This window comes from Baudoinia panamericana (assembly GCF_000338955.1).
Source record: "Baudoinia panamericana UAMH 10762 unplaced genomic scaffold BAUCOscaffold_11, whole genome shotgun sequence".
In the NCBI taxonomy this organism is placed as follows: domain Eukaryota; kingdom Fungi; phylum Ascomycota; class Dothideomycetes; order Mycosphaerellales; family Teratosphaeriaceae; genus Baudoinia; species Baudoinia panamericana.
Window position 1 is genome coordinate 908,269 of NW_006911267.1, and position 13,337 is coordinate 921,605.

Here is a 13,337-nt window from a genome sequence, read left to right on the forward strand (position 1 = left end):
GTCTGTACTGGGGCTACTGAGTGCTGTGTCCGGTGGGAAGGTCGAAGTTGTTCACATGGTTAGATGCTATCTTAGAGGAGGATCGAATGCACACTTGGCTGTTTCACGTTCACTTCGCCGTACCTTCCGCTTGGGGAAGCTTGGCAATGCGGGTCCGCTTCTTGCATGTGAACACTTCCAGTCCGTACTTTATCTGCGTCGAGCCGACAAGCAATTGTACGGCTTCGCAACGTACATCATGGCGGGACCAGTGGAACAGCAGATCCACCGAGATCCTGCCCTCTTGTACGCGATAGCAATACTGGATTTCGTGTCCCAACCTTACTAATAATATATCACAGCTATTGGATCCTCCTCCCCATCACCGTAGTCATGATCCTAACCGGCGTCCTGCGCCACTATCTCACCGTCCTGCTCACCTCAACCCCCAAACGGCAACCGCTTGAGAAACTCCGCGAACAGCGCCACCTCGCCCACATCCGCCTCCTCATCGCCAACTCCCCGCAAATTCCCCGCGCGTCCTTCGAAAAGCGACGGGAATGGATCGCGGAGCAGGTGAAGGATGGAGGCTTTTTGGCTGGGGGCCCGGAGAGCAGGGGTAGTGCGAAGCCGAATCCGCTCAGTGATCCGGCGATGATGGAAGGGATGATGGGGATGATGAAGGGGCAGGTTGCTATGATGGTGCCGCAGAGTTTGATCATGGGGTGGATCAATGCGTTCTTTTCGGGTTATGTGATAAGTACGATCCACCCTCTACCCTTGAGGTTTGTTACGGTTGTGGCTGATTGCGCGGTGATTACAGTGAAATTACCCTTCCCTCTAACCCCCCAATTCAAGCAAATGCTCCAAGCAGGCGTCGGCACACGCGATCTGGACGTGCGATGGGTGTCTTCGCTGTCATGGTATTTCCTCACGCTTTTCGGACTACAACCCGTGTACAATTTCATTCTGGGAAGCAACAACGGGGCGAATCAGATGGCGCAGCAGATGCAGATGCAGCAGGCAGGCCAGCAGATGCCGGGTGTCGATGACATGGATAAGATTTTCCAGGCGGAGTTGGAGAATGTGGAGGTGGTGGAGCATTGGTATGTGTTGGATGGGGTGGAGGAGCGGTTGTTGAAGAGGTTGGGTGGGTAGTCTTATATCGCACTGCGCCCTTTTGGAATGAGAGTCATTGCGCTTCAGGTTTCTCTCTCGCACATGCTGAGTTATGATATGACTGCCTGACGCGCCATTTCTGTATAACGACTGCTTGCTACAAGAAGGTGGAGAAATAGCTATATCCTGCCGCCTCTTGAGACGGGCGGATATGGCGGCAGCTTCAGACACTCGGACCCCTGCCTTGGGGTTTTAGGTAGCGTTATAACACTGCCTAGACGTACGCTCATTACCAGAGTGGTGTTTGCTGGTATGCGATGCCCACTACTTCGTCGGCTCATTCCCATCTCCACTACCGTTCTCGCAATCGGCACAAAGATCGACCGGCGTAAGTCACTAACCACTTTTCGTATTTGGGCAACCTCCATCTTCCCTCCGACAACTCGCCAACACAGCATACACTGCGAGACCCATCCCGAGACGGCATCTGTATCTGAGTAGCCTCTCTAAGCATCGAGGATGCCAGATATAGGCTTAGTTGTCGCTCTGCGCAGAGATGTCGTGAAATCAGTCTTTGCTTCATGATAACCTCCTCCCTCTCGTTCCCTTCGTCATAGAAGAAGTTGTTCTATTGATATACATCTTTGCGAGAATGGTCAAGTACGACATTATCCAAGCTCGTGCAACCGCACTCGTCAAGTCCCGCCCTCTCGTCGCCGTCTTCGTAGGCGGCACGAAAGGTATCGGAGAATACACCATCCGCACTCTCGCCCGCACTCATGGATCAGATGGCCAAGGTCTCCGCGTCTACATCGTCGGACGCAATGCAGATGCCGCCAACAAGATCATCACAGAGTGTCAAACGTCCTGTCCGACGGGTGACTTTCGCTTCGTCAAAGCTACCGATCTAAGGCTGCTTCGCGATGTAGATCAATGCTCTAACCGCATTACGCAGATGGAGAGGGATGGAGAAGGGCTAGCTGGCGAGCCAGCGCGTATAGATCTGCTATATCTGTCACAAGACTTGGTGAAGTTCGGTGACCCAGAGTGTAAGTCATCCCACACCGTCACTCACTACGGGCAGCCAAATCCTGACAAGGTAAATATTCAGACACATCCGAAGGCCTCGAAGTCTCCATGTCCCTCCTCTACTACTCCCGCATCCGCTTCATCACAAACCTCATGCCACTGCTCCTCGCCTCCTCGCAGCCCGCACACGTCATCTCCATCTACGCCGCCGGCCTGGAGACGTGGGGCACACTCTTCCGGAACGACCTCGCTCTAACCAAGGATCCAAAACAGCACTACAGCTTCCTCAACTGCCGCACCCACGTCATCCGCATGAAGACCATGTATTTCGAGCGCCTGGCCGAACAGCATGCGGGAAAGCTCAGTTTGGTGCACGTCTTCCCTGGATTGGTGATAGGACCGAGCTTCCAGAACCCTTCGTTTCCGCTGTGGTTCAAGATTCTTTGGTTTCTTCTGGAGCCGATAGCGAGGTTACTGATGAATACGGCGCCGGAGGTGAGTGGAATGCGGCATTTGTTTCTGGCTACTTCCCGCTATCCGGCGCGAGGGCAAGTGGCGCAGACGGAGGGGGATACGGATTTAGATGTGGCAGTGGCGACGGACGGGGTGCGAGGTGGTGGCGCGTACTCTTGTGGTCAGACTGGTGAGATCAATAATATACAGCAGGCTTATGTTGAGCTGCGGAAAAAGGACTTCGCAGATCAAGTGTGGGAGCATACGCATCGAGTGTTTAGCGTGATTGAGGCAGGGAAGAAGTTTGAGGAATGAGCGTGCATGGTAGCTGATTTGCAGCATGCTGACAAGCGCATTGCGACTGCCCTCTGCCCGATTGACACAAAATCTCTCATTCGATGTTGTTGCTATCGGTTAGGGCTGGGATCATGTGCTCCAACACGCGACAATCAAACTCAGAGCTTCCGTCATCCTCCTTACGCGATCAAACTCATCGTGGAGACCATATGGCAGTGGCGTGGCACCATCATCTCTGAAAGAGGAAAGGGCACGATGGCAGATTTGCTGAGCGCTCCGGCACAGTCGTGGTGATCCAGATTGACTCGGCTCGGATCTTAGATTCGGGGCCATTGACTCGGTCAATGAACGCTTTCCACTTCGCATACTCTTCGTTCGAATTTATGGATGTCTGTCGTTTGGTTTCCTCCATTCGTGTACGCAGACTGTCGAGGCCGTCGACGATGTTTTCCTGCACGCTGGCTATCGCTATGCTGACTTCTGCGAGCGATTGGTCCATACACTGCAGTGTCTGGGCCTGTGAGACCCAGGCATCTATTAAGTCTGCGGATCTTTGGGCTCATCCACCTCCGCGGCCTTGACGTGGATTTCTTCTGGAGAGCAGTCGGAGTGTTCTAGCTTGATCGTCAAACGACCTTGAACATCGTCCCGACCTACACCTATGCCGGTGTTGAACTGTTTCTCCACATCGGACCAGAACTTCTGCAGGGCTATGGTCAAAGGTATCGGTTCCTTACCGTCCGCCGTCTCCTTGAGCTCGGCCGTCGATATGTCAACTTCCTGCTCTTGGACTGGTTCTGCTCCAAAATAATGGAAATCCAGACCCTCAGCGGCATGCAACCTACTCCGATCAGGGCTAATCGACCGCTCTTGAGCATCCACATCCACGCGCGTCAGTCCTTGAGCGTGGTGAACACGCGATATAATGCTTTCCATCGCCTTCTTCACGGCAGAAGCCATGCCGGCGGCAATCCTGCGGCTGTCTTCGGCAGTGTACGTTGCCGAACGAGGGCCTCTGTGTGTATCCGCGAGCAAGTTCGTCCTCTCGCCGTCAGTAAATGTCGCCAATGCACTCTGCAGCGCCGGCATGGCTTCCGCAGGAGATTTCCGGATCTTTTCATCCGCCAGAGGCATCTCGGACAGGTCGCCTATCGGTAAAGGGGGATTCACCGCAAACCCCAGGAACTTCCTAATTTCCTTCACCATTTCCTCTACGGTTCGTAAATATCCCGCAATCTCGAGACGCTCCCTCTCCCAAACAACGGTCCTCGTGCCCAAAACTGGCGATCCCCTGCGCGCAATCTGAACACCTCCTGCCGTCGACTCATTGACGGAGTCGTCGACAGCCTCATAGATCCAACGGGAGGCCTCTTGAGGTACACTTCGAATCAAGGGTACGCCTTGGCCTGCATCCTCAGCCGCGACGAGAGACCGTGTCGCCTTCGATTCCGCGTGCCACTTCGCGCGTAACTCGTCGACTACTTCTCCGACTGCAGGGTCCTTATAGAAGCACCGTACCCTGTTGATTGCCAACCCAATACTGGTCTGTAGAAGGAGGTGATGACTTACCACAACCTTTCGCAAAGGCAGTAGCAAGGAAAGCAGTGTCGAAGCCGGCTCATCGTCGACGACGGCATCCTTGATCCGCCTAGCAACCTCTTTGAGCGCCGCGAGCGGCCCAAGCTCCCGCTCGCTCTCGTCTTCCATCCAGTCCACTTCAGGCTTAACGATCGACTCCTCCTAAAAGTCAAACTCGCCCCTCAGCGCATCGAGATTCATATCCGGCCCCACCACATCCGCCAGCTCCCTGCGATTCATCTGCGTGAAGACCCGCCTCAAAGTATCATAAAGGTTCGTGCTCTGATTCTGCTGCAACAACCCTTCAAGCACCACATCACTACATACATCACCCCCAATCCCATCCATCATTAATTCAGCCGCTTTCTGCCGCGTTTCGTGCTCAAGGACGCGGTGCATACTCAGTGCGCCGAGGAGGTGGGAGGCCGCTTGTTCGTATACGCCTAGGTTGATGCAACTCACGCCGAGGTTGTACCGGGCTCGGACGAAGTTGGAACGTAGTTCGAGGGCGCGGGAATAAGCTTCTATAGCTTCTTCGCTGCGTCCGCTGTTCGCTAGCGTAGCTCCCAAACGGTTCCAGAGGAGGTGTTCCTCTCCCTCTCGCTTCATGGCGCCGTTCTCGGCACTGTTGAGCGCGGCGGTAAAGCAGTCAACGGCTTTATCGTAATCTTCGCTGCCGTAGAACAACACGCCCAATCCGACTTGCACGTCGACGTCGAGATCGCTGCCTTCTGGATGCATCTGCGCCGCCTCGAGGAACAGATTCGTCACTTTGTCGTGCAGTTGATGGCGATCGGTGAAACCTAGTTCCTCTTCCGCGCTGAGATCGTGCGGCGCGACGCCGAGTTGTGGGTACTTGACCCCGACCCAGCGCTCGAGGGTGCGGTAGGCGAGGGAGTCGTAGCCTTCATTCGTGTAACTCACGCTCAGGCCCATCAGCGCATCCAGATTGTCTGGGTCGATTTTGAGCGCCTGTTCGAGTGCGCGGATGGCGGGAGCTTCTTTCTCGTTCTGAGCTTGCGCGGAGCCTAGCGCCACCCATGCGTCGACGAACTCGGCGTCTCTTTGCACAGCCGCCTCGAAAGCGAGAGCGGCAAGGGATAGGTTGCCGCCCTCACGCATGATCTTCATGCCTTCTTCGAACGCATTCGGCACGTCTTTGAAGATGTTGTTCTCCTCGAACAGGTAATTGCCGAGCTCCGGTCTCCGGTTGTCATGCGTGCGAAGTCCGTCGAACTCACCCGTACCCATGCCATCAAAGCCTTCCCACTGGTCGAATTCATCGCCGAGATGTTCTGCAAGATCGTCTTGTTGGGCAAGCATGTTCCTGGCAGTGTCAGTTCGTGCTTGTATACCACGCCAGATCTCCTCGAAGTCCCCGAAACCGGTCTCTGACCTGCATTCCCCTCCATTACCACCCACAATTACGCGCGCAAGAAGCATATCAAAAGTCGACTCACCTGTCCATCTGATCCAACTCCGCCTCCATCGCCTTCTCCGCCTCCCGGTCCAACGCATCCATATCCGCCTCCTTGTCCGCCGTACTGAGCTCCTCGAACTGCTTCTCCCAATCGGTATCGCTGAGCTCCTGCACCCGACCCTTACCCTTACCCTCATACTGCTCCTGCTGCGGTTGCTGACCCCACATCGACTGCTGCTGCGATTGAAACATCATCGGTCTCTGCATCCCGCCGAATCCGCCGTAGTCGTTGCCATACATCGGCGGCCGCTGAAAGGAAGATTGCTGCTGGTAGCTCGGACTTTGTGATGCGTTGCGATGAATGGGCGAGAGCTGACGTTGGCGGAATTGCGCAAAGTCTTGGGCGTTGAAGCCGTTCCGGTCGATGTGGGGTTGCTGGTGCTGGTGCTGCGGTGCGAAGGGTTGCTGAGCAAATTCACCCGCCCAACCGTTGCCTTCGAGGTTCGCACCATGCAGCTCTTGCCGCCGGTGGAGCTGCTCGAGGTACGCTGATGAGTCGATTGGAAGCTGTTCTCCCAGTACTGGCCCGGCGTTCTGGAACTCTTGGAAGGCCGCCTCTTCGGCGAGATTGGGCTGCTTGCTGCGGAAGCCACCCAGTGATTGCTGACTGCTTCCTGTAAGACGATCGCGTTGTAATGAAGTGTCCGCTGATGTCTGCTTTTGGAACTGTGCCAGCGGGTTTGCACCCGTCGAGCACTCCGGTCCGCTGAGGAAGCTCATGGTGGCGGCGGTGGTGGATGGACCAGCGATGGGGCGGGTTATACGCGGTGGCAAGTGAGCGGGTGTATTCAGGATTGTGTGCAGTCAGCGAGCCTAGGGTGGTGCGATCAAGAGTTAGATGTCGAAGCGAAGTGTTGTCGTGTGCATCGGCTACAGTCCTCGGTGACAGCGCGGCGAAGTGAATGATGAAGCCGAGGTCCGGCATCTGGCTTCTGCCAAGCCACGAATTATTTCAAAGCATTCACATGCAAGGCCGCAGTCACGCGACCAGTACACAATCGTGAACAGATGGATTGAACGTGCCCTGAGGAGTACAAGGAGGTTCGAGCGGAGAACGTCCTCTGCATCTGCTTCACCGCCTGCAGGCGCCGCTGTCTGTTATAATACACTCACATACATACACAGAATGCCATCCTCACACTTACTCTCCGTCGCCAACAGTAGCCTCAGCTTCCTCCGCCTCGCCATGCATCCCATAGTTAACCTTCCACGCCAGGGCACGCGAACCCTACCGTGACGAAGCGCTCACGATCGGCCATCTCCGTCAACAGTTTCAGCTCCTGGATTTGGTCGTTGTGGCATGCTGGTTGATACCATGCCATCCATTTGCCGCAATACAGTGCGTAGTCGAAGTGCTTACGACTCCTCCCTCGTCGTCGAGCTCGTGCCGGAAGACGAAAAGTCAATCTTCAACTGTCGTCCATAAATAACCTTCTTCTCCAAATGCTCCTTCGCCCGCTCTGCGGACTGGACATCGATGAAGTCTGCATGCGCAAAGCCTCGAGGTTGCCCCGATCGGCGATCGATGGCTACGCGCACGTCCAGGACGTTTTTGATCTCGCGGAAGAGGTCTAGTAAATCATATCGTCAGCGCACCTGTTCGTCTGTGTAGAGGTAATGGGGTGGCTTCGCTGCTCACCGTTTAGATCCCGATCACTCATCTGATAAGACATATTCCCAATAAACAGCGTCTTACTCGGCGGGTTAACAGCCCTATGCGGCCTCCCCGTCGTCGGCGCCCTCGGCTCGCGTCGCACATGATACTGCACCGCCATTCTCCGGCCCTGGAAGACCTTCTGGTCATTCGCCTGCACAGCCTGATCGGCGGCTTGCTGCGTGGAGAACTCAATGTACGCGAAACCCTTGCTCAGACCGCGGCTGTCGGTGACGATACGGGAGTTGGTGATGTCGCCGAATTGCTTGAACTCGGCTTCCAGTTGTGGAGCGGTGACCTCGAAGAAGAGGTTGCCGATGTAGAGGATGCGGGAGGGAGGGTTGGAGGTTCGGCCCAGACCTGCGGAGGCGGCTCCACCGGGTGCCATTGCAGCGGGCGCACGAGGGGCGAAGTCTTGGGAGTGCTGCTGGCTCTGCTGGGATCCGAAGGCGTTGCGGGCGGCTTGTGTGGCGGATGAGACGGCGGATTGGGCGGTCTGGGCGGCGGAGGAGGCGAACTCCTGTGCTTGACCAATGACAGACTCCTGCCGACGCGAGGATCGCTGGGGCTGTGCTTCAGACGAGCCGACTGGCGCGGAGGTCGTGCCCGAAGACTCTGACACGGCATCCTGAGCTGTGGAGGGCTGCTCGTAGCTGGTCTGGTGGGCCGCATCTGCGACGTCGGATGTGGCAATGCTCTCCTCCCTGACTTCGTTGCTCTCCAGCTGTCGGTCTGCTTCTACCGCATCAGTCCTCGCAGTATCTCCCGTCGTCACCGTCTCCCCGGACGTCTGCGCATCGGCGGGAGATGCCTCCTCGACCCTCTTGGCGTCGCCTTCGGCCAGCCATAATTGCGACTGGTGGAATGATCGCGATGTGATGGGCTGGATGTAGGTCACGCGAGCAGTCGTCGACTTGATGGGTGCAAGTTGCCGCAGGGGTTGTTGGGTGAAGACGCCTGATGCGACGCGACGGAGAAGATACCTGGACCGCTGATTAATTTTCGCTATTCATGATGATGGTACGACTGAAGGCATGTACGTACATCTTGCCTCCCTCCTCTCCTTATACCACTTTTGTTCCTGGTAATCCGGCAGTACCTAGGGAAGCCGCTTTCTGGACAATGCTAAGCGTTGAGTAGTATCAAGATGTTGACAGCGATGCGGGTATGCAGTATAGCAATTGTGTTGTTATTTCAATGATGCTCGCATACTCTTTCGCCAACTCCGCGAAATCTTGCGGAAGTGAGCTCGGACCATATTCGCGATCAATGCCAAGAGATGGAGCTCCATTAGGACACCTTCCCCCATCAGCGCTGCATGTGTCTTTGGTGGAGGTAGAGGGGAAGGCCCATTGTCACATTCCACCCCTTCCGCCGCTCCTTCGACACCCACTCACAATGGCCGCCGCCACCACGGAGAAGACGACGACCGGCTTCTTCTTCGAGGGCGAGACGGGCCGTAACACTCGTGGTCTCCTCCGTCTGATCATCTTGTGCACCATTGCTGCCGCCGCCATTGCCAGTCGCTTGTTCTCCGTCATTCGGTTTGAGAGCATCATCCATGAGTGTATGTCTGCTATCTTGCACAACGAATCGTTCTTGTACAGAGGACCAATGGCTGACTGAATTGCCAGTCGATCCCTGGTTCAACTTCCGCGCAACCAAGTACCTCGTCCAACATGGCTTCTACCCCTTCTGGAATTGGTTTGACGACCGTATGTCGGATCTTGAGGCAAAGAGAGTGTCTCCGTCAAGAGACATGCATTGCTAACATGGTATATTACTAGGAACATGGCACCCTCTCGGCCGTGTCACAGGCGGTACCCTCTACCCTGGCCTCATGGTCACCTCCGGCGTCATCTGGAAACTCCTCCGCTTCCTCACCCTCCCCGTCGACATCCGCGACATCTGCGTCTTCATGGCCCCCGCCTTCTCCGGCCTAACAGCCTTCGCATCCTACCTCTTCACCTCCGAGATGTCCGACTCCCCCTCCGCCGGCCTACTCGCCGCCATCTTCATGGGCATTGCTCCGGGATACATCTCGCGTAGTGTGGCCGGCAGCTACGACAACGAAGCCATTGCCATCTTTTTGCTCGTCTTCACCTTCTACCTTTGGATCAAGGCTGTGAAAGAGGGGAGCATCATGTGGGGTGCCCTGACGGCGCTGTTCTATGGCTACATGGTGTCGGCGTGGGGTGGATATGTCTTCATCACCAACTTGCTGCCGCTGCATGCGTTCGTGCTCATCTGCATGGGACGTTTCAGCCCGAGGTTGTACGTCAGCTATACGACGTGGTACGCGCTAGGGACATTGGCGAGCATGCAGATTCCTTTCGTCGGATTCTTGCCAATCAGGAGTAGCGACCATATGGCCGCTCTTGGTATGTCATGCGAAGCGGATCTTCACTCGCATTCGCTAACGAGATTTGGTAGGTGTCTTCGGCCTCATCCAGTTGGTTGGCTTCGCCGAGTACGTCCGAGCCCAGATGCCCAGCAAGCAATTTCAAACGCTTCTACGTGCGATGGTTCTCGTCGTCTTCGCTCTCGCCTTTGGATTCCTTGTCCTGCTCACCGTCTCCGGCACCATCGCTCCCTGGTCTGGCCGCTTCTACTCGCTATGGGATACCGGCTACGCCAAGATCCACATCCCCATCATCGCCTCCGTGTCCGAGCATCAGCCCACCGCGTGGCCGGCTTTCTTCTTCGATCTCAACATGCTGATCTGGCTGTTCCCGGCCGGTGTGTACATGTGCTTCCGCAGTTTGAAGGACGAGCAGGTCTTCGTCGTCATCTACGCGGTGCTGGCCAGCTACTTCGCAGGCGTCATGGTTCGGCTGATGTTGACTTTGACCCCGGTCGTGTGTGTGGCGGCTGCTATGGCGTTGAGCCAGATTCTGGATACGTTCCTCGTCGCCTCAACGCCGGATGAGGGTGACGCGAACAAGAAGCCGCAGGCAAATGGGACGCCCGCGGGAGCGAACGGGTCGGTGGACATCAAGCAACAGTTTGCCAATCTCGCGGATGGCCTTCGCTCGACCAAGGCGCCGCTGGTCGGCATCTACAGCTACCTTTCCAAGTCTATGATAACAGGTGCTATCACTGCTTACCTCCTGCTCTTCGTGCTGCACTGTACGTGGGTGACGTCGAACGCGTATTCCTCGCCTTCGGTTGTTTTGGCTTCGCGACTTCCAGACGGTAGCCAGCACATTATCGATGACTACCGAGAAGCGTACTACTGGCTTCGACAAAACACTGCGCCTAATGCGAAGGTCATGTCGTGGTGGGATTACGGGTATCAGATTGGTGGCATGGCGGATAGACCGACGCTGGTTGACAACAACACATGGAACAACACGCATATTGCAACAGTTGGCAAGGCCATGTCGAGTCGGGAGGAAGTGAGCTACCCCATTATGAGACAGCACGAGGTCGACTATGTGCTGGTTGTATTCGGTGCTCTGCTCGGCTACTCGGGTGACGACATCAACAAGTTCTTATGGATGGTTCGAATTGCAGAAGGTGAGCAAACCAAACAAATCACCAAGACCCCCTTTGAACACTACTAAAATTCTCCATCTAGGCATCTGGCCCGACGAAGTGAAAGAACGCGATTACTTCACCTCGCGCGGCGAATACCGCGTCGACGACGAAGCGACACCGACCATGCGCAACAGCCTCATGTACAAAATGTCCTACTACAAATACAACGACCTCTTCCCCGCCGGGCAAGCGCAGGACCGCGTCCGCGGCAGTCGCTTACCCGCCGCGGGTCCCGAACTGAGTACGCTGGAGGAGGCGTTTACCAGCGAGAATTGGATCATTAGGATTTACAAGGTTAAGGATTTGGATAATTTGGGTCGGTCGCATCAGGAGGCTGTGGCGTTTGAGAAGGGGAATAAGAGGAAGAAGGGTGGGGCGGGGAAGAGGAGGGGGCCGAGGGTGCTGAGGGTGGATTGATGAGTGATCTGCCCTCTGTGGTGTTTGAGGAAAAGTTAGTGTAGTATAGATGATTGTAAAAAAGAAAAGGTGAAAGTGATGTGTATCGATTCCAGTGATCTTGCTGGTTGTCGTCAAGGTCTTAAGATCGCCATGGAGGCCCGTGCGTAAGACTTTCATTTTGGGAAGCTGCCATCGAACTGCATCTCTTGTCCAAACCTCGACTTTCGGGCGCCCCTATAACATACCACAGTCCCCGATGAAGGCAGTAGATGGTTGCCTGCTGTGATGGCCGAAGTGTCTGCATCGAAATCTACAGCTGCGTCCAGATTGCAATCACCAAAGCACAAGAACGCCGCATCTGACCGGAATTATGCAACATTTGAGCCACATCCCGAGGGCGAGGACGGAAATGGAAACGAAAGCGAAGATGAAGCCACAATCAAGCATGACGCTTCCTTAGAGCGCCGCCTCCGTCTCAAAGTCGACCTCCGTCTCTGCACCATAGCCGGCATCCTCTGCTCCCTCAACCTCCTTGACTCGGGTGTCATCAGCTCCGCCTCCGTCACCTCCATGCTCTCCGACCTAGATCTTACCGGAAACCGGTTCTCCACAAGCATCTTCATCTTCACGATCGCAAGTATAGCGTTCCAACTCCCCTCCACCATTGCCGTGCGGACGTTCGGTCCGAGGAGATGGTTCGCGTTCATTACGTTGTGTTTTGGTCTCGTCACGATGTGTACGGCTTTCATCCGCAGTTGGAAGGAAATGATTGCTCTACGAGTGCTGCTTGGGATGGCTATGAGTGGGGTTTATCCCGGGTTGAGCTATCTCATTGCGAGTTGGTATGTTAGACGGGAGCAGCAATTGCGGTTTGCTTTCATGCAGACCGGTGAGGTTGTTGTGTTGGCTACTGGCAGCATCGTTAACTTCGGGCTCAACAAGCTGGACGGGAGAAGTGGATTGGCTGGGTGGAGATGGATGTTTCTCGTGCAGGGACTCATCACGATCGTTCTGGGCTGTCTGACGTACTTCTGGATTGTTGACTTCCCTGAGCATGCGCACGAGACGCGATATTTTCTCACTACCGAAGAGCAAGAGCTTGCAGTGGCTCGCATACAGGAGGACCGCAAAGACGTGCAAGCCGACCCATTCGCATGGCGGAAAGTGCTCGTCCACGCAACGGACCCCAAGGTCTACGGCTTCGCCTGCATGTTCTTCTTACTCAACCTAGTGTCGACCGCCCTATCCTACTTCCTCCCCATGATACTGCAATCCGGAATGGGCTTCGGAGAGAACGCGAGCATCCTCTTGTCCGCTCCTCCATACTACTACGCCGTTATTCCAGTTATCCTCTCCTCCGTTATCGGCGACCGACTCAAGATGCGCGGTCCCATCATCGTCTTCAACAGCCTCTGCCTCATCGCGGGTTTCTGCATGCTCGGGTTCGTCCGTCAAGTCACCGTCCGCTACATCGGCGCCTTTCTCGCCACCGGCGCGTACGTTAGCAATTGGGCGGCGCTCACAGCGTACTACTCGAACAACATTGCAGGGCAATGGAAGCGTGCCTTCACTGCCGCCGTCGTGACGGCATTCAATGGCGCGGGCGGCATTGCAGGGAGTTTCATCGTGAGGCAGGAGGAAGCACCGTGGTATCCCACTGCCGTTTGGGTGAGTATTGGCAGTCATGTGGCGATAGTCTGCTTTGTGGCGGCCTTTACGACGTGGTTTGCGGTGGCCAACAAGCGGCAGAGGGAAGGTAGAGCAGTAATTGAGCGGACGGAAGGGTTCAGGTACATGATGTGATTGAGG

At 55.6% G+C, this 13,337-nt stretch overlaps 7 protein-coding genes across 7 annotated transcripts; 4 read left to right on the top strand and 3 right to left on the bottom strand.

Moving 5' to 3' along the window:
- The first annotated feature begins 204 nt into the window (after positions 1-204).
- BAUCODRAFT_37249 (uncharacterized protein) lies at positions 205-1,222 on the top strand. The gene is made up of 3 exons (XM_007681086.1): positions 205-285; positions 342-739; positions 803-1,222. Exons 1-3 carry the CDS (start codon positions 239-241, stop codon positions 1,135-1,137), a joined length of 780 nt encoding a protein of 259 aa, XP_007679276.1. The 5' UTR covers positions 205-238; the 3' UTR covers positions 1,138-1,222.
- A 528-nt stretch (positions 1,223-1,750) lies between these two features.
- BAUCODRAFT_125417 (uncharacterized protein) lies at positions 1,751-2,895 on the top strand (the record flags this gene model as incomplete). Its single annotated transcript, XM_007681467.1, has 2 exons — positions 1,751-2,147; positions 2,210-2,895. The coding sequence occupies 2 exons, from the start codon at positions 1,751-1,753 to the stop codon at positions 2,893-2,895; spliced, it is 1,083 nt and encodes a 360-aa protein (XP_007679657.1).
- A 519-nt stretch (positions 2,896-3,414) lies between these two features.
- BAUCODRAFT_150875 (uncharacterized protein) lies at positions 3,415-4,584 on the bottom strand (the record flags this gene model as incomplete). The annotated part of the gene is made up of 1 exon (XM_007681468.1): positions 3,415-4,584. One exon carries the CDS (start codon positions 4,582-4,584, stop codon positions 3,415-3,417), a length of 1,170 nt encoding a protein of 389 aa, XP_007679658.1.
- A 33-nt stretch (positions 4,585-4,617) lies between these two features.
- BAUCODRAFT_114027 (uncharacterized protein) lies at positions 4,618-6,831 on the bottom strand (the record flags this gene model as incomplete). The annotated part of the gene is made up of 2 exons (XM_007681469.1): positions 5,916-6,831; positions 4,618-5,851 (listed from the first exon to the last, which is right to left on the bottom strand). Exons 1-2 carry the CDS (start codon positions 6,653-6,655, stop codon positions 4,618-4,620), a joined length of 1,974 nt encoding a protein of 657 aa, XP_007679659.1. The 5' UTR covers positions 6,656-6,831.
- Positions 6,832-7,009: 178 nt separating this feature from the next.
- BAUCODRAFT_37252 (uncharacterized protein) lies at positions 7,010-8,798 on the bottom strand. Its single transcript, XM_007681087.1, has 3 exons — positions 8,634-8,798; positions 7,575-8,572; positions 7,010-7,506 (listed from the first exon to the last, which is right to left on the bottom strand). Coding segments are annotated over exons 1-3 (1,215 nt in total). The 5' UTR covers positions 8,636-8,798; the 3' UTR covers positions 7,010-7,291.
- Positions 8,799-8,936: 138 nt separating this feature from the next.
- On the top strand, positions 8,937-11,664 carry BAUCODRAFT_37253 (glycosyltransferase family 66 protein). Its single transcript, XM_007681088.1, has 5 exons — positions 8,937-9,156; positions 9,224-9,304; positions 9,377-9,970; positions 10,023-11,108; positions 11,170-11,664. Exons 1-5 carry the CDS (start codon positions 8,988-8,990, stop codon positions 11,544-11,546), a joined length of 2,307 nt encoding a protein of 768 aa, XP_007679278.1. The 5' UTR covers positions 8,937-8,987; the 3' UTR covers positions 11,547-11,664.
- BAUCODRAFT_125421 (uncharacterized protein) lies at positions 11,625-13,331 on the top strand (the record flags this gene model as incomplete). The annotated part of the gene is made up of 2 exons (XM_007681470.1): positions 11,625-11,688; positions 11,989-13,331. 2 exons carry the CDS (start codon positions 11,625-11,627, stop codon positions 13,329-13,331), a joined length of 1,407 nt encoding a protein of 468 aa, XP_007679660.1.
- Between the last annotated feature and the right edge of the window lie 6 nt (positions 13,332-13,337).